The following is a 17366-nucleotide window of genomic DNA, read 5'->3' as shown; positions in this document are numbered from 1 at the left end:
GAGAATTGCTTACTGGTGTCCCTACCCCAGCCTCAACACACACATCAGAATTGGGTCCAGGAACCCAAAAGAACATCTCAGACCTGGGAATAGAAACTGTAGTCCTCAACAAACCCACCCCTCTTTCTTTCAGGCTGTCCTGGGCCAAATGCCAGGAACCACATTCAACTGGTCTGAGCCAGAGATAAGAGCTTCTACCAACTCTCCTGGTGGGAGCTGCCTTCGTGGGTCAGGGCCAGTTGCCGCCCAGATTCCATTCACTCCCACATATCACAGTCTAAACCCCACATAGCTAAGCAGAATCCTCTGTACCTGCTTTCTTCCAGCAGCATGAAGTCAGGGACTCAGCTTTTATTATTTCCTTGAAGGAGAGGATGGGAAGTGCATTCAGTCATCTATCTGTTGTTCATCAAGCACCTGCTCTGTGCTCCTGGCCTGGGTACTGAGGAGTCCCAGCCTGGTGTGGCCAGCTAACATTAGGGTTGTGAGAGCTACACAGAGGTAAGTGCTGGCTTCTATTTGACTCCTCTGCCCCATTATTTCAGAATGCTGTCAAGCTCCTCGGATCCATAAACCTTGCATCAGAATATTAGATACCAGTGGTCCCTTGGGCAGACATGAAGTGGTAGAGCACGATCTAGAATCCAGCACAGGGCCCGGCTCAGGGATGTTGGTTGGGTGGAATCAAAGGTGATGCCTTGCTCTCATCAGTTTTGATGATGGAGCCCAGAGCTCACCAATTCAGCTAGGTGGAAGGGGGAGGAGAGAGCAGTGAATGGCATGAACCCAACTCCTCGGAGGCAGACAAGTAAAGAGAGGGTCCCATACTACCGTCATGCTCTCCCTGCTCTGAGCCCAAATGCCAGGCCTGCCCCTCACCTTACAGGCCTAAGGAAGAGCACAAATGAAGATCCAGTCACTACAGAGCTAAATTTGTATCAAGTCTAAGTTACTTGTGAATGGTCTAGCCTTGTATCATGATAAGCCTACCTTCATAATAACCTGGAAGGCCACGTTTAAGTTTAAACTTCTAGCCCTCCTTGAAGTTCTGTGTTAGAATGTTCCACAGTGCTGGTCCCCAGCCAACAGTCTGCCTTCTCTTCCCCCTGGCAGCCCTACCTCCCACGGCAAGGGGCTTTGTGGGTATAAAACACTCCAGTTGCATATCCAAAGTCCATCCACTCAGCTCTCTGACAGTGGGCCTAGGAGTGCGCACATCCATAGCACAGTCTGTCAAGACCAGAGAAGAGAGGCTGGGAAGTGGGCTTTGCAGGGAATTCTAAGGTCTTGGAAGGAGAAAGGACACGTCCTCTTGACTTAGCCTTCTGTGGCGAGGATTCTGGCTGGAGGGTCATGGCAGGGCTTTCTGCAGTGAAAGGTCAGGGCACTGACCCTCGCCCTCTTGCAATGGGGTTTTCCAGGCTACAAGCTCTGATAGCAGAAACAGCTCCCTGGTACCTCCCTGGCTTCTGTTACCCACCCCACCCCCACCCCCGAGGTAAAGGATCAACAAGGAGGCCCATACAAAAGAAAAATACTGTTTATTCCACACAACTACATCAAGTGCTTCTTCCCCATTCTCCCCTCCCCACCCCTCACTCCAGCCCTCAGCAGGCTTTGCTCCTTGTCAGGGGACAGTCAGAACCTTAGTGTCAGAGCCTGGCCTATGAGACAGAAAGATAATCTAGACATAGGAAGGTGAGCGGGTCCAAGGACACAAAAAATGTCAGGGTCTCTCTCATTCCAAATTCAAGTGTGTTCCTCAATCCACCTGGCCAAATTCTTTCCTGGGTCCCCCACTAGATACAGTGCCGTGGAGAGTGCAGGGTCAAAGCCCCCAGCTGGTTCACCAGGCCATATAAAAAGTTCCAGTCTTTCTTTCATTTAAAACAAAACCAAACAAACAATACCACTCGCAGACAGTTAAATCATCTCTGCCCTCTCTCCTGTGTAAGCTCTGGCTTCTGTCCAGAAAGGTGCTTTCAAAACAAACATTATATAAATCCCCTTCATTGTGTGGTGCTACCAGAAACAAAGCAAAAGACCCACCTCGGGTACAGATAGCTGTTCCACGAGGACCTGACAGTGGGAGAGCAGGAGCAGAGACAGGGAGCCTGTGAGCTCTGCCTTGGGCCATTTCAGGGATACTCTGTGCCCACCCCACAACCCCTGCCTGGGGAATTCATACTGCAAAAATTCTGTCCCTTGGAAAGACCTATCCATCCTTCCCGGAGAGGAGAAAATGGTTTCATTCTAGCCCAGCCTTGGGAAGACAGATTTAGAAAAGGGAGGAGCTGAGAAAGCATGGCCAGGCCTAATTTAGACCAGAACTTCATTATCTTTTTCCTTTCCCAGACCGGGACAGATGGGATCCTCCTGAATCTCCCTGGCCACCCCACCCCCCCGGATTATATGCTACTCCCCGGGCTCCAGCTGTGACCCACTTGTCTCTCCCAAAAAAGAAAGCATATCTGAGTGCAAGTGTTTGAGGGTGAAAACCTGCCTCTCTCTAATTCATTGAAGGGTAAGCCACTGAACCCTTTACTGACCCTGGTATTTAACTCTTCTTACTGCAAACTTGTTAGGCATGCCTCTCACAGGTGAGGTCCTCATCTCATGCAGACAGGCTAGATAACCTTAAACTTGAGCCTGCCCCTTGGGAGACATATTCTCTCCTGGGAGGCTGGGGCAGGCAAGGCGACTGCCTGCCTCCTCATTCTTACCACACTCGGGAAGGTTTGGTTGGTCTGAATGCAGTTTCAAAGCTGTTTCCTTCCAACATGGATTACAAATGAGAAGGTTCCACTTTAGTGCAATTTCTCCCCAAAAGGAATCAGGGAGAGTGGGAAAGGAGATCCCATGTTCTGGCCCCAGGGTTGTGGGAACCTTCTGACCTTGAAGGCAAGGCAGACACTGAGCCTGACCTTCCGAGCAGCTCATCACACTTTTCGGAATTGTGCCTCTTGGGTTCTTTTGGGGAGACAGTGTGCCTGCAGGCAAAAGGTGGGAGGTGAGGCTGCGGTTCCACAGTTCCACGGGACAAGTGGCTGGACCTGCCACACTTACACACAGGAGTAAAGGGGAAGAGAGCGAGGAGAGAGAATGCCATCAAGAACAAGAGCTAAGGGCCAGGGATCCTTTGGGGGCAGCTGCAGCCCTGCCCCAAGGATGGAGAGTGTCTGGTTCCCAACCAGAATTCACCCTTGGAAAACCACATTAGCAAAGTGCTTCTTTAAGTGACACCACTTAAGGGAGGGGTCCCCTGGCGTGACCGGCTGGAGCCTGGAGCTCTCCAGCGGGCCCCTCTGCCCTCTCCATGCTGTGAGATACGTGGAGGAGCCGAGGGAGGCAGTGGACACACATGCACACAGTGGAGCCTCATGACCCAGGACAAGCACAGCTGCACGCGGCAGAATGACAGGTGCTGTCACGGCAGTGGCTGCAGCCAGGGGCCAAGGGAAAAGTACAAAGTGCTGGAATGCAGGGCTGGGGGCTGAGCCCTAAGGGATCTGAAAGACATTCAGCTTGCTGGTGTTCTTGAGCGTCTGGCGCCGATTGCAGAACCAGACCCGCACCACCTCCCGGTCATAGTTGAGCTCCTTAGCGATCTCGGTGATCTCCTGGCCCGTGGGCAGTGGGTTCTTCTCGAAATAGGCATTCAGAGCCTCTATGGCCTGGGGGGTGAAGGAGGTGCGGCGTTTGCGTTTCTTGGAGGGCTCACCTCCCACAAACTCCATCAGGTTCTGCTGTCCTTCCTGGTTCCGGAGTTCGGCTTCATTCAGCCACTTCTCCAGCACTGGCTTCAGCTTCTGGGCACTCTTGGGAGTGATGTCCAGCTTCTCGAACCTGTGGGTGACCCGAACCCACGGAAGGGATGGTGAGAACTCTCCACACCGGGGTGTGAGTACTCTCCACAAGGGGCTGCTTCCCTCAGGGCTGGTGACACAGGACTAAATGTTCCCCTCAGCGCCCCCACCGTGACCACCCTGGCCCAGCCAAGCCCGGCCTCCTCAGACTGTCCTGGATCCCAGGTCACACCAGGGAGACCATTCCCATGGCCTCAGTTCAGTGCTGCAACTGCCCTTTGAACGACTCTTCCAGAACATTCACACCCAAGGGAATGAGGTCCTCTGAGGAGCTGACTAGAGAGGCCTTCAGAGATGGCACCTGGATGTCATGAGTGCCACCTCTCCAGTCAGCCTCCCAGCAGCCTCCCGAAGTCAGACGACTCTTTCTGACCATGCCCAGATGTGACTACATAACTGCCAACATGGTGCCCGCTCTAACCGTCACTCTCATCTAATCAAGGAGTCGGCAGGCACCTTTTCGCCATCCCTGAGCCATGTGCTCATTCTCGTTTGAAACCCCTGCTCTGCTTTGATGCTGGGATGAGTTCTGCACACAGAAAAGTCAGCTCCATCCCCTTACAGGCATGCCTTGGAGGAGGGGGAGATGGGAGCATAAGGGGGTGGGGGGTGGGGGAACGTGGTTGAGAGCTAAGTCAGTACTGAAGCCCCACTTTTGTGACCAACTTCATAAACTGTACCCCTTTCCCTGTAGGGTTCCTGAATGGATTAGGGTCCTGGGTTCCCCCAAACAAAAGACCACATAAATGCTCAGGATTGGAGGATAAACTGCGGAGGGCCCTCAGGCAGACTGGATCAGTCCTTGGCTACTCTAGGTGTTCATGCTGACCCCTAGAACAGCCTTCCTGGTCTGGAAGGAGGCAGGACCAAGGGAGAATATGGAAAGGAGCCATGCACCTGGGTCCCACTGAGTGCCTAGCGACATCAGGTGCCTGAGCAGGACTTACTCACCGGCAGATAGCTGACTGGCTGTAGGCCGGGCCTTCTGTGGCAGTCAGAGCCTGACCCACCTGAGTCTGTGTGAGGCCCAGGGACAGCCGTCGGATCTTAAAATTCTTGGCAAACTCCCGGATCTCTTCCAAGTTGATTCCATCCTCATCCAGACTTGGGGTATGTGGCTCTAGGCCAGAGGAAGGGATCGGGGTGAGTGTGTAAAACAGATGATATCGCTGCTTATCTAGCTTATTGGCCTCAATTGGTAAAGTAGCGACAGATGAGGACATTTGACACGAGGGCCATGTACCCTTATTACCCTCATTACCCCTTCAAGTTCTTCTAGCCCTAATGGCCGACCCACCCCCATTCTCCCTACTGCTAGCCCCAAGCACACCTTAGCTATCCACATTCCTCAGATACTGGGTGACAGACCAAAGGAGAGACAGCCAATGGGTTGGGTTCTCAAAGAAGCAGCTTCCACTATCATCATGCCTAGAATCCAGCTCAGCAGGAATGGAACTAAGAAAGCCAATCCCTGGTGTTGGGCCTTTGCTTTCCCCCTTTGGATTCTAGAAAGTTTATTAAGGAGAGCGGCATCTAAAGGTGCTGGGGTGGTGAGTAAATGCCTCCTCTCCTCTTCTCCACAACCCTCCCCAGGAGCCACTTACTGGATACCAACTGGCTGACAGTAGGGGTCTCAGAGCAGGTGATTGGAATGGGAGCAGAGGCAGATGGCTTGGCCGCTGGGGCTGGGCTGGTGATGACCACCGCAGGCTGGGGCACGGCTGGCGTGGGCTGGATGGGCTGTACCTATGAGAAGAAAGCCAATCAGTCTCTACTGCTCACCTGCCTGCCTCGGGCGGGTTGCAGTCCCTGAAAGGACCAGAGGCAGGGCAAAATGGGCACGAAATCCTCACTCACCCGCACACTCCTACCTATGCGCCATCACAAAGCAAGACTAGAAACTACTTTTTAGAACCCACCCAACAATCATGACCAAGTTGGAGCCTCACAGGCACCTGTGACACCGGCAGGTCAGAGGCTCAGAAAGGTTCAGTACACTTGGTCAAAACCCCCACAAGTTTCCACCCTTGAGATAACTGCTCTAGAATCTTTTCCCTCAGAGCAGAAACCGAAACCTGATTCTAGGGCCTCCCCCAAATGTCCATTAGTAGGGAACCGGCAAGTGATTCCTGGGACTTCCCTACAGTGAGATTTTGTGCAGCTGCTAAAAAGAGTAACAGTAAATCTTTTACATACTGGCATTCAAAGAGCTCTGGCTCACAGTGCTAAGTGGAAAAAAAAGTAAAGCGAAAACAGTTTTTAGAGAATAATTCCTATTAAAAATACATATGAGGGGTGCCTGGGTGGCTCAGTGGGTTAAAGCCTCTGCCTTCGGCTCAGGTCATTATCCCAGGGTCCTGGGATCGAGTCCCGCATCGGGCTCTCTGCTCAGTAGGAAGCCTGCTTCCTCCTCTCTCTCTCTGCCTGCCTCTGCCTGCTTGTGATCTCTGTCAAATAAATAAATAAAATCTTTAAAAAAAAATACATATGAGTTTCCAGGGAAAAAAATCTGAGGCATAAAAATCAAGTTGTCAACAGAAGTCATCTCTGGAGGTGGAACTGGAAAGGATTTTTAATTTTTCCATTACACTTAATATTGGAATTTTTATAAAACTCATGTATCATATTTATTATCAAGAGAAACTAATTAGTATTTTTTGCATGATTTTTTTGAGTAAACTCTACTTCCAACATGGGGCTAGAACTCATGACCTCAAGATCAAGAGTCACATACTCTACTGACTGAGTCAGCCAGGCGCCCCAGTATGATTTTTTCTTAAAAAAAGCTTCCTGAAAAGTGCAAATTTCTCTAGGATGAGGCCTATTCCCGGATTCCCTCTAGCTTTTAAGTCCATTCCCTCTTTATCCCCAGAATCTTATTAGCCTTTGGTCAGCGCTCCTTATTTCTTTTAGAACTGTTTCAGCTGCCTCCTAACAGGTGACAAGGACACAAGTCTCACCATGGTTCAGTTCTTAGCTCCACCTGGACAAGAGCTAATTTTTTTTTTTCTTTTATAAAGTAGGCGCCATGTCCAGTGTGGATCCCAACATGGGGCTTGAACTCACAACCCTGAGATCAAGACCTGAGCTGAAACCAAGAGTCAGATCCTTAATTGACTGGGCCACCCAGGCACACTCCCCTCCCCCTGCCACCTGGGTAATTTCTGTTTAATACACATCTAGCTGCTTCCCTACTAAAAACCCTTCCTACATAATAACAGTGATGAAATAAAAGCACCATTTTCCCAGTGCTTCCTGTGTACCAGAGTGTTAACTGCCTCACATGTAACGTGTAACATTCGTAACCTTCTGAATTGGCACTCTGAGAATCTCCATGCTACAGAGGAGGCTAAGGGGTTATTCACAAAGTTTGGAAGCAGCACACCGCATTTGAGAGTCATGGCCTCGACATCGCCTGAGAACTTGCCAGAAATGCAAACTCTTGGGCTCCACTCCAGCCCTGCTGAATAAGAACTCCAGGGGTGGGGGAACATGTGTGTGTGTGCTGGGAATCTGCATTCCAACAAGCCCTCCGGGTGGTTCTGACACCCACTCCCATTTGAGAACCCCTGCTCTGTCTGGCAGGTTATCATTCCTGCAATTACGTAAAGGTAGGCCCACTACTCATCCCTTTAGGTTAGGTCACCGTCCCTTCTCTAGGAAGACTTGCTGAACTCCCTAGTCTCTCAGGAGCTCCCTTCTCCAGCTCCCCGCAGCACCTTATCAAGTCCCTATCATAGTCCTAGTCATGCTGGCTTGCAGCCATCTCCAGCGCTGGGCTACCTAAGGCTAGGAAGTCCATCTAACTCATCTCTAGATCGTCAGCACCTGGAATACAGTAAGCACTCAAACACTGCTCCTGGAACGAACAAAAAAAGGAATCATCAAAGCCACAGTGCAGATTGAAGGGGTGAAGTGGGAGGGGGTGCAGAATCACTCCCTGGGGCTCTTCTGGTGGTCTGTTCATCCTGGAGCCGATCAAGACTCCGTCTACTCTGACCACCTCCCTGGCTTTCTCAGCACGCTGCCACTGGCCTCTGAGGGCACAAAGACGCGTCTTGGGTGTGTGTGGGGAGAGCTGGGGGAGTGCTCCTTCCCTGGACAGACTATGGGCGGACTCGCTTGTGCCTTCTACCCTGGGATTTCCCCTCACTTTGGAGAGGTGCCCTTTTCCCAGGGACCTCAGAAGACTACCTTGTCCTACCCCACAGTCTCAAGGGAGGCAGCCCACGCCAGACAGCCTTGCCTGCTGCCCACCCCCCCACCCCCTGCCCTCACCCCAACCCAGCCCTTGTACCTCACTCTTAGCGGGGGACTCAGGCGTGCTTGCCTTCCGGACAGCCACGGGCGGAGGCAGGGGGCTGCTGGCCAGGGTCGCAATCACCTGGCCCTGGGCATTCAACAACAGCTGGGGGGTCACAGCCTGGACCTGCAGGCTCGGGGCTGGAGCTGGGGCTGCCACACTAGCCGAGTTCACTACCCACGGCAGGGCTCCAATAACCTGGGAGAAGACAACGCAGGGACCCTGGGGTGTGAGGCCAGTGCCCAGTCCCGCCCCCAACCCAAAACCCCTCACTGGCAGGCGAAGGGACTTAAACGAATCATTTCACCCTTCTGGACCTCAGTTTCCTCATCAGTAAAGAGGATTCATCCTCTAGGAGCTGTCGCCTTTATTCCACCTCCAGAGCTGTGGCAGGGCAGGAAGAGGTCCACCCATGAATCACAGCCCTGGTTGCAAATCCCTGCCCTGCCACATTTTCTCGGGTGGCTTCATTTCTCTGTACCTCAGCCTTCTCCCCTGTGAAAGGAGAATGAGAATCTGCATCTGGTAGGCCTGTACTCAAAGTGAGGTGACGTCATGTATGAGAAGGCACCTGACACAGAGCGGGGCCACAAAGTGGGGGATCCACAAAAGAAAGCCCCCCGACTAGAGGGAGCCCCTAGAGGGCAGAGGGGTGGCTACACCCCTGCCTGAGCTTAGTATCAGCAGATGGCTGCCACATGAGGGACAGGACAGCAGCCTGACACCCTGCTCAAGTTTCTCTAACCCTTAGCACGTGTCATCTTTCCCCCCGCCCCAACCCCGGCTTCTCCTCAGCCCCCAACCCTCAGCCCTGCCTTTGACCACTTGCCTGTCCCTGAGCGTTGGTGAGGATCTGACTGCTGATCCCCGGCATGCTGGGGATGGCGTTGGCAATGACCGGAGTGGTAGTAAGGGAGCCTAGGATCTGGGTCTGTCCCCCAAGGGAAGCAGCACTGATCTGTGGGTGGAGAAAGAGCCTTGCTCAGAGGCCAAGGGGCAAGAAAGAGTCCAAGGCAGAGAGGAGAAGGCTGAGGGCTGGGGGGTTGCGGCGATACAGGTGCTGGGCAGATGTGAATGTGGGCTGCAGGCCCAGGTCCACCAGCTGAAGAGCATCAAGGGCCCCGGGCTGTAGGGGGCTGGTGGGGAGGGGTGGGGCTGCCACCAGGGAAGGGCAACTCTGGCTAATCTCTCAGGCCAGATCTGGGAGGACAGAAAGTCCAGACGGGAGGGACCAATGTGATTCTGGTCACATCTAACAGCTCCCCTGCCAGGCCAGGAGCCACACTGGACAGACACTGGTGGGGCCGGGAGCCTCCAGCTCCGCATTAGCCAGAGCTCACAAGCGTGCTACCCCAAATACCATCCCACCCTCCAAGGCTGATCCAGTGGTTCAGGTTCTGGAGAACTGGCCCAGCCCTCTTGGCGGAGGCTGTCTGCTTTTGTCTGGGATGGACGGGCTGGCAGATGCAAGGAGAAGGCCTCCGAGGGAGCCATCTCTGCTGATGTGTTGGAAAAGAGCCGTATTCAGGGGGCTGGTCCTCCACCTCCTTCCTCCCCTGTGGGAAGGGCCAGTTCCACCCTTGGCCTGAGATTTGGTCCATCCCTGGTCAGCCCTGGGTGAGGGCAGCGGCTTACAATTCCCGGGCTTAGCGCGAAGCCCGCAGGTTGGACGGTGATCTGTGGGGGGTTGTCCACCGGCTTGGGTGTGGGGGCCGTCGTGGTGGCAGCAGGGGGCTGCGGGAGAATGGCAGGTGTGGTCTGCAGCAGCGGTGGGGTCTGGAACAGCGTCTGGGGCGGGGCTGCTGGCCGGGGCTGGGTGGGCGACGAGGCCTGTGCTGGCGCTTGCGGCGGGACAGCTTGGACAGGTGTCGGGAGCGCGGCGTTCAGCACGGCAGCTGCTACGGAGCAAGGCAGAGACAGGGGTGCTCAAACGCCCAGCCGCAGCCCCAGAGCGGCTCCAATCCCAGGGGATCTGGCACAAGGATGAGAGGGGGTTGGGACAGCGGGGCAGAGGGGACAGGCAGCTGCGATTCCCTTGATCCTTGCACAGGACAACATCTCTCATCCCCCCTCCCTTGGGCCTGGAGGTGTTGGAGGTTCAAAACCAGAAGATGAATCTTCTTGCGGTCCTTCTCCCGAGGCTGGTCATGGGGTGAATTCTGGCATGGGGGGAGAGGGGCAGTCTCAGTTGGCTGAAGTAAGAGAGGCCTGCTGGGCCAGCACGGTGTCACGGCCTCGAGTCCCGAGGTGGTGCTGCAGCTCTGTGGCTGGGTGCCTGGGACACCGGATCCAGACTCCAGGGCTGGGGCCCCGGTGGGCCGCGGGTTCTGAGTCCAACATGGCCAGCGCGCGTGCAGGGAGAGTAGTATAGGGTGGTGGGGGGGCCTGGTGCAGTCCTGGGGAGAGTGGCCGTTACCTTGCAGACCGGCTAAAGGTGGCTTGAAAATTCCCCCCGTGGGAGAAGCAGCTGTCAGTCCTGGGAGGGCGGCCACGGTTGCTGTAGGAATTGTCCACACGGCCAGCCCCTGCTGACCAGCCACTTGACCTGCAATACTGATGGGGATAAGAAGAGGTTGAGTAACTGCCCCTGCTGGAACCATAACTCCTGTCAGAACTGTGGCTAAGTTTTCCTGAGTCAAGACCTGCAAAAGCAAACAAGATTTCAAAAAGAAAAGAAAAAATAAAAAATCAACATTGACAGCGCAAACGCCGGGTCTCTAGGACCCGGTTGAGCACAAACAACGCATTCTGAGGGCAGTGGGGGCTGGGGGAGGCCACATGAGGGTGGGGAAGAGATAAGCCCTAGCCAGAGGCCCAATCCTGAGGGGCTGCCTGGACCTGACGAGCCTGCCTTCAGAGAAGCTGCCCACCCCCCTTGGAGACAGGGCCTGGCCCTGCTCACAGCACAGCCAAGGGGGCACAGGCATGGCCTGTCACCTCCTAGGCCTTTCCTGGGCCCTTAGCCACAGGACCGGGGCTTTGTGGCCAGGAAGCGGGGTGGGGGCTGGTGGAACCAAGTAGTCAAGGGCCTACTGAGGCCTCTGGGAAGCTCTGATGGAAGATACCCCTGCCAGGTGCCCAGCGGATCTGTGCCTGGAGCAGAAGGCCACAGGTAGCTCAGCACGGCTGGAGGATCCAGGAGGCAGCTTTTCACAGTGCTGGGGCTGCCCCCTGGCTCTAAAAGAGGACTCTGAATGACCTATTTACTCTTCCAGGCATCCACTGGAGGGGCTAACAAGGGCACCCGCTCATTTAGTCATGAGATTAAACAGAGATGCCTGGGGCACCAAAGAGTCAATGTTATCCCTACCTATAGTCCCTGCTGGGCTGAGGGATATGACTTGGCAAACACACATCTGATCTTCCCAGAGGGCCTGATCTGGGGTAGGGGACAGGTCAGGGGTACCTCAAAGGGGAAGCCCTCCTCTAAGCCACAGCCCCTTCCCTGTTCTGCCCGTGAAATTCCCAGATCCCGCGGCCACCCCACATTGGCTGTCCCATGCTTCGCTCCTGCCCAGGGCCCGCTGCTCAGCTCCCTGGGTGGCCCTTACCTGGGGGGCAGCTTGTACAGCGAGGGGCGCCAGCGTCTGGGATGCCTGAGGCTGGCTCGGGGCTTGGCTGAAGGTGGCAACGGCAGGGGCAGGGCTCGGAGGGATCCCCGGGAGAGACTTCACTTCACGTGGCATGGAGAGAAAGGACAAGGAGTGAGCCTGGTACGTGCAGAGGGGTCACCAGCATAGAGTGTCTGGTTGCACCCTGAGGTGGCAACTCAGCCTCACACTGTACTTTTGCATAACCCCAGGTCAATTGCTGGCCTTCCCTGGCCCGGGAGAGACCACTTCCCCCAGTGCTGCCAGTCTCGAGAACAGGAGGCCAGCGCGCCCTATACCCGACCTGCAAGGTAGGTCACCCTCTTCCCACCTCTAGTCGAAGTAAATGCAGGTCTGTGCACAGCTGGCTCTCAGTCTCTATTTTCCGGTTCCTTAGGACACGGTGACCTATCACATAATCAGTAGAAGGGCCTGCAGTGAACGCTGGCGGGGAGGGAGGGAGCTAGAACGAATGGGAGCAACTCTCCTTGGCTCATCCGGCAACGGAATCACCGTTCACAACACCTGTGGACTACTGTTTGGAAGCAGCTGCTGGCCCGGGGGAAGGCTACCAGGATTCCTGTAGGGGCAAGTCCTTGAAGTGACAGGCCCCGAAAACTGGACTCCGGAACCCAGGGGCGCTCCAGGCTGGGCAGCGTTTCTCTGCCGGGGTCTGAGGTCTGACGTCCAGAAGAGAAGCTTCACTGAGCTTGAACTGGAGCTTTTCACCCGCATTAAAGCCCCCTCCTGCTCCCTTGACATAGGTATTGGGGACTCCCACCAGGAAACCTCTTCAAAGCCACATAACAATGAGGAGGGGGGTTATTATTTATTACGTGGTGAGACTACGGATGGGGTGATGGAAGTTAGACCAGATTGGTGGCTTCTTAATACTGGACGGGCATAGATTTCTAGGCCCTAATCAAGGCCTCTTGGATCAGAATGCCCGGGAGTGAAGGCAGCAAACTCTCCACTCTCTCTTCTTTCTTTAAGCTCGCTTGTGACACAGCATGAAATAGATTAACTTCCAACCCAGCATTCCCAGGCCTTCTGTTAATCAGGAAAGGCAGCAACATAACTCAGGACTGTGATGTCCACAGTATACAATGACAAAAAATCCAATTGTTTAAGGAAATAAGGAGACAAACAGGCAACAACGAAAGCCTTCTAAAATTCAAACAGAAAACAAAATGGCAGGTTTATCTCACCCACGGAAGGGAAATACAGTTCTACCCACTGAAAAAAATCAGAGAGCACAGGGATATTCTGAATCTATGAAAATTTAAAAAGGATTTTGCTTGACAACATTTTATAAAATTAAAAAAAGGAAAGTGGGAAAATGGGAATGTGATTAACATGACGGTGAAAAGCTTACTATCTAAAGAAAGGAGATATTCATTTTATTAGGATTTATTTCCCAGGTAGGACCCAGGGTCCAAAGGTTTGCATCCATTTAGGGCTGACTGCCTTTAGCTCAGGTCCTTTCCTGTGAGACTGCTTTTCAGAAAGGCTGAACCAATTCACAGTACTGTCAATAATGTCCCCATTTCTCCTCCGTGACCCCAATTTAGGTCTTATCACTATTTACTTTTTTGGCTTAACAGGCATGTGGTACCTTCTAGCCAATTACTTGAACTCTCATTGAGAGATTTTGTATTTTCCCACGGGATGACTTCCTCCTACATACACATTTGACTTCTCTTCAAAAGGAATCCCAGTGGACTATACCTCAAAGAAAAAAAAATCCTCAGGGCACCTGGGTGGCTCAGTGGGTTAAGCTTCTGCCTTCGGTTGAGGTCATGATCCCAGGGTCCTGAGATCGAACCCTATATCAGGCTCTCTGCTCAGCGGGGAGCCTGCTTCCCCCCTCTCTCTGCCTGCCTCTCTGCCTACTTGTGATCTCTCTCTCTCTGTCAAATAAATAAATAAAATCTTTAAAAAAAAAAAATTCTCAAAGGACCAGAACAAAGGCACTCAATGCAGCACCGGTTATGACAATGAAAACCCAAACAGTTTGGCAATAGCAAAGCCCAGAATCAGGTGTGTGAATCTATGTCAATAAAGGAAATGGGGGTACCTGGGTGGCTCAGTTGGTTAAGCGACTGCCTTCAGCTCAGGTCATGATCCTGGAGTCCCAGGATCGAGTCCCGCATCGGGCTCCCTGATCAATGGGGAGTCTTCTCCCTCTGACTCTCTCCCCTCTCATACTCTCTCTCTCTCAAATAAATAAATAAAATCTAAAAAAAAAAAAAGTTTACTTAAAAAAAAAGGAAATGGGCCTATGAATAATATGGTGGTAAGTGTCCTATTATAATCTACCCTTGGTGGTCACAACTGTATAAATATATACCTGTGACAAGGACAGGATATTAATTTAGAGTGATATAAATCATGTAATCTTTTTCATCCTGAAAAAATTTCCCATTACTTAGTTTTGTTTGAAGAGGAAACTCTTCTTACTATTGCGTATCTAGAAAGACTAGCAAGGCCACAGCCTAAGTTGGCAGCTTCTTAGGTGGTACTGTCAAAATGCCTCCCTTTCCTTCTAGATGATAACTAAAATTTCCTTTACAAAGAACAGGACTTTTGTGAAAGGCCTAAATATACAAACCTCTGGAAGAAAACACACGCTACCATAAACACTCATGCTAGGGTGTAAATCGTTGATTTAGGATCCATTTCTGAGAGCAGGTGTGAACAAGGAACAGAATCAAGGCACCGGAAGAAAGGAGATATGGAAGACAGATTAAAGGGCAAAAACGGATGGGGAGCCTGGGTGGCACCATCGGTTAAGTGTCCGACCCTTGATTTCAGCTCAGGTCACCATCTCAGGGTCCTGATTTGAGCCCCACATCAGGCTCCAGGTTGAGCATAACCCTGCTTAAGATTCTCTCTCTCCCCCTGCCCCTCCCCCACACCCCTCTTTAAAAAAAAAAAAAAAAGAGTAAAAAGGGAAATCAGGACACTGTGGATAAACCTGGGATAAACCTCCCGAATTTTCTGAAAAAGGGCTCCACCCACCATGGGAAGGAGTCAGAAGAGGGGGGCCAGGTGTAACATCCTTGTCTTGGCTGCCTGCTCTCCAGGCCACTGCCCCCATGGGACCAGGAAATGCCCACCCTGGCCTCAACATGGAGTAGAGCATTTCCAGGCTAGGGGAGAATGGTCATGTCTCTTGCCATTCCTTTATTCAAAAAGAGAAAAAATCCTAGGTTAGTAGGGTCCCAAATGAATGTGGGTAGAGCAAGGTATGTGAGGCCTTGCAGTTTTCTTATTCAGGAGTTGCTCGAAATCCCTAAAGCCTGTCTTCATTTGTTCTCTTCTTGGCTCCTCCTCTTGGCCCACTCCTATCAGCCCAGATATCTAGGGAAGGGGAGATAAGCAGCAGCTCAGGGAGATGTATTGTGGAGTTCTGGGGTGGAGGATGAAGTCCCAGGTCCCAGGTTTCCAGCAAAAGATGTCTCCTCCATAAGGTATCAGTGAGGAAAATCCAGGAAAGGATGCCCCACGGTCAGAGAGCCACATCTGGCACCATCCCAGTCTCTAGAACAGTCCTGGTCGTGTCACAGCTACCCTGCAGGGTATTAGGGGAGACTGTGCAGGGGGGATCATCTCTCTCCATTCCCCGTACAGAAGAATCACACTCTTGCCCTAAAGTTGTTTTTCAGAGGACAGCACAGGGGCGCCTGAGTGGCTCAGTCGGTTAAGTGTCTGTCTGCCTTTGGCTCAGGTCATGATCCCAGAGTCCTGGGATCAAGTTTTGCACTGGGCTCCCTGCTCAGTGGGAGGCCTGCTTCTCCCTCTCCCACTCCCCCTGCTTGTGTTCCCTCTCTCGCTTTCTCTCTGTCAAATGAATAAATAAAAATCTTAAAAAAAAAAAAAAGGAAAGAAAGAAAGAAAGAAAGAAAGAAAGAGAGAAAGAAAAGAAATAAGATCCCAGGTTTAACTCACAGCAGCCCAGCAGGAAGTAAGGAGCTAGGATTCTGTAACGGCCCACAGAACCCACCCGCTTAGTCCTGGGTAAGTAACATGCCCTCCTACCCCCAGCTGCTGGGACCTCCTGACAGGGCCTCCTGGAAGGGCTGTCAGGATCCTGAAGGTCTAGTACTTTCTGCATTGGGCTGGCTGAGACCTAGAGCCCTCCCTCTCTGAGGTGAATTCAATCCCCTCAACTGAGCCTTGCCTCTGCCCACCTCACCCTGGTCCAGGTGTGGAAGTGACTGAAACCAGATCTAGAGCTCCAGGGACAAGGAGGGCACCACAGCCCTAGCAGCTAAGCAGATGGATAGCTGTGGCCAGAGGCTGTCCAGCGGACAGGAAGACAAAACCCAAAGCTTGACTAGGCCCAGGGATTCGTACCGGCTCTCCAAGGAGCCAGAGGAAGGGACTCAGGTAGGGCAGTGCCCGATGGGAGCGATGGCCTCGTACCCGTTGCCTCTGCAGAAGAGTCTGGGTTGTCTGGCCTGGCTTCACCAGCAGGTTCACTGGCTTCACCAGGGCCTCTGTTCTGGGAGCCCTCAGCAGCCACGCCCTCTAGCCCTTTGCCCTCCTCCTCGGCTGAGATCTGGGCATCCACTCCAACTTCCAGTACGCGGATGGTCTCATGGCCTGACATCACGATGACCTGCAAACACAGCACAGGGGACTTCACTGGCGAGGAGCGGGCAGAGCGGCTGGTCTAGCTCCCGGGGAGGAGAGCTCTGGGATCAGCTGGGGGAGATTGGAGAAGGCAGGCCCTCCAAGACTCGGACCTCCCACCTGAGGGCTGCGTGCTCTGGGCCAATTCCACAGCCTGGAGCAGGCTGCAGCTCTCTGATTCCAGGAGAGGAGCTTCTGAAAGGACCTGGGAGCCTGGTGACAGGGGAAGGGCTTGACATGGGCTGGAAAAAGCCCCACAGAATCAAAACACTTGGGGATATTTCTATTTGCCCCCCTTTAGGGACTCAGTTCAGGGAGTGGTAAGTGGCCTAACCCACAGCCTTGCAAGGGTGTCCTCTCAGCTGCTAGGATATTGGAGTGTGCTGAGGAAGGCCCCGACACAGCATCCACAGCTAAGCTGGGCCAAGAAGCAAATCCCTCTTCACTTCTCTTGAAACCATATAGACGTTCCCTCAAAAATATAGGGGGTGGAAAATGAATGCTCCACATTGTCAAGAAACTTTTTAAGCTCATGATTCCTTTATTTCCCAAACCCCAGGGAGGAAAGGCCAAGATTTCCCTGTGCACTAACTTCCTGAAATGCGGGTCAGGAATCCTGGAGATGGCAGCTTCGCAGGTCCAGTCGTGCCATCTGTGGGCGTGCTCCCACCTCGAAGGGAGCTTCCACACCCAGGGGTGCAGGCAGCACCCAGGGCCTCCTCAGAACCTCTGGTCGTCTCCTGCTCAAACAGCCAGCACTCCTTGGCTCTTTACCTCCAACACTGACTGGCTTTCAATTGGGCCATTCAAGAGTCAGGGACACTCTGTGTACTCAAAAGTTCTGTTGGGCCTGCCTTGCACTTGGCCTATACCCGAAGGCATTCCCACCACACAGTCCTGAAGCCTGAAAACTGAATCCAGCCACAGACTGCTGGAAAAAGTGACAATGTAACCCATCAAGGAAGGATG

The 17366-nt window shown here is 53.0% G+C and overlaps 1 protein-coding gene across 8 annotated transcripts in view; it reads right to left on the bottom strand.

Annotated features, from left to right (window-relative positions):
* Window positions 1-1524: 1524 nt before the first annotated feature.
* Window positions 1525-17366, bottom strand: part of POU6F1 (POU class 6 homeobox 1) — a 29573-nt gene continuing 13731 nt past the window's right edge. For 6 of the 8 annotated variants that reach the window (XM_047742136.1, XM_047742133.1, XM_047742134.1 and 3 more), the window contains 9 exons: window positions 16119-16383; window positions 11721-11842; window positions 10586-10811; window positions 9805-10067; window positions 8999-9127; window positions 8164-8367; window positions 5471-5612; window positions 4818-4986; window positions 1525-3846 (listed from right to left, as the gene is read on the bottom strand). In XM_047742136.1, coding sequence (XP_047598092.1) covers window positions 3501-3846; window positions 4818-4986; window positions 5471-5612; window positions 8164-8367; window positions 8999-9127; window positions 9805-10067; window positions 10586-10811; window positions 11721-11842; window positions 16119-16383 — 1866 coding nt within the window. In that variant the 3' untranslated portion in view covers window positions 1525-3500. The remainder of the gene's footprint in view (window positions 3847-4817; window positions 4987-5470; window positions 5613-8163; window positions 8368-8998; window positions 9128-9804; window positions 10068-10585; window positions 10812-11720; window positions 11843-16118; window positions 16384-17366) is intronic. The other 2 variants (XM_047742140.1, XM_047742141.1) reach the window with 2 other exon arrangements.

Source organism: Lutra lutra, chromosome 8 (assembly GCF_902655055.1).
Source record: "Lutra lutra chromosome 8, mLutLut1.2, whole genome shotgun sequence".
NCBI classification, from domain to species: Eukaryota; Metazoa; Chordata; class Mammalia; order Carnivora; family Mustelidae; genus Lutra; species Lutra lutra.
Note: the sequence above shows the minus strand (reverse complement) of the source record. Positions and strands in the feature narration are given on the sequence as shown.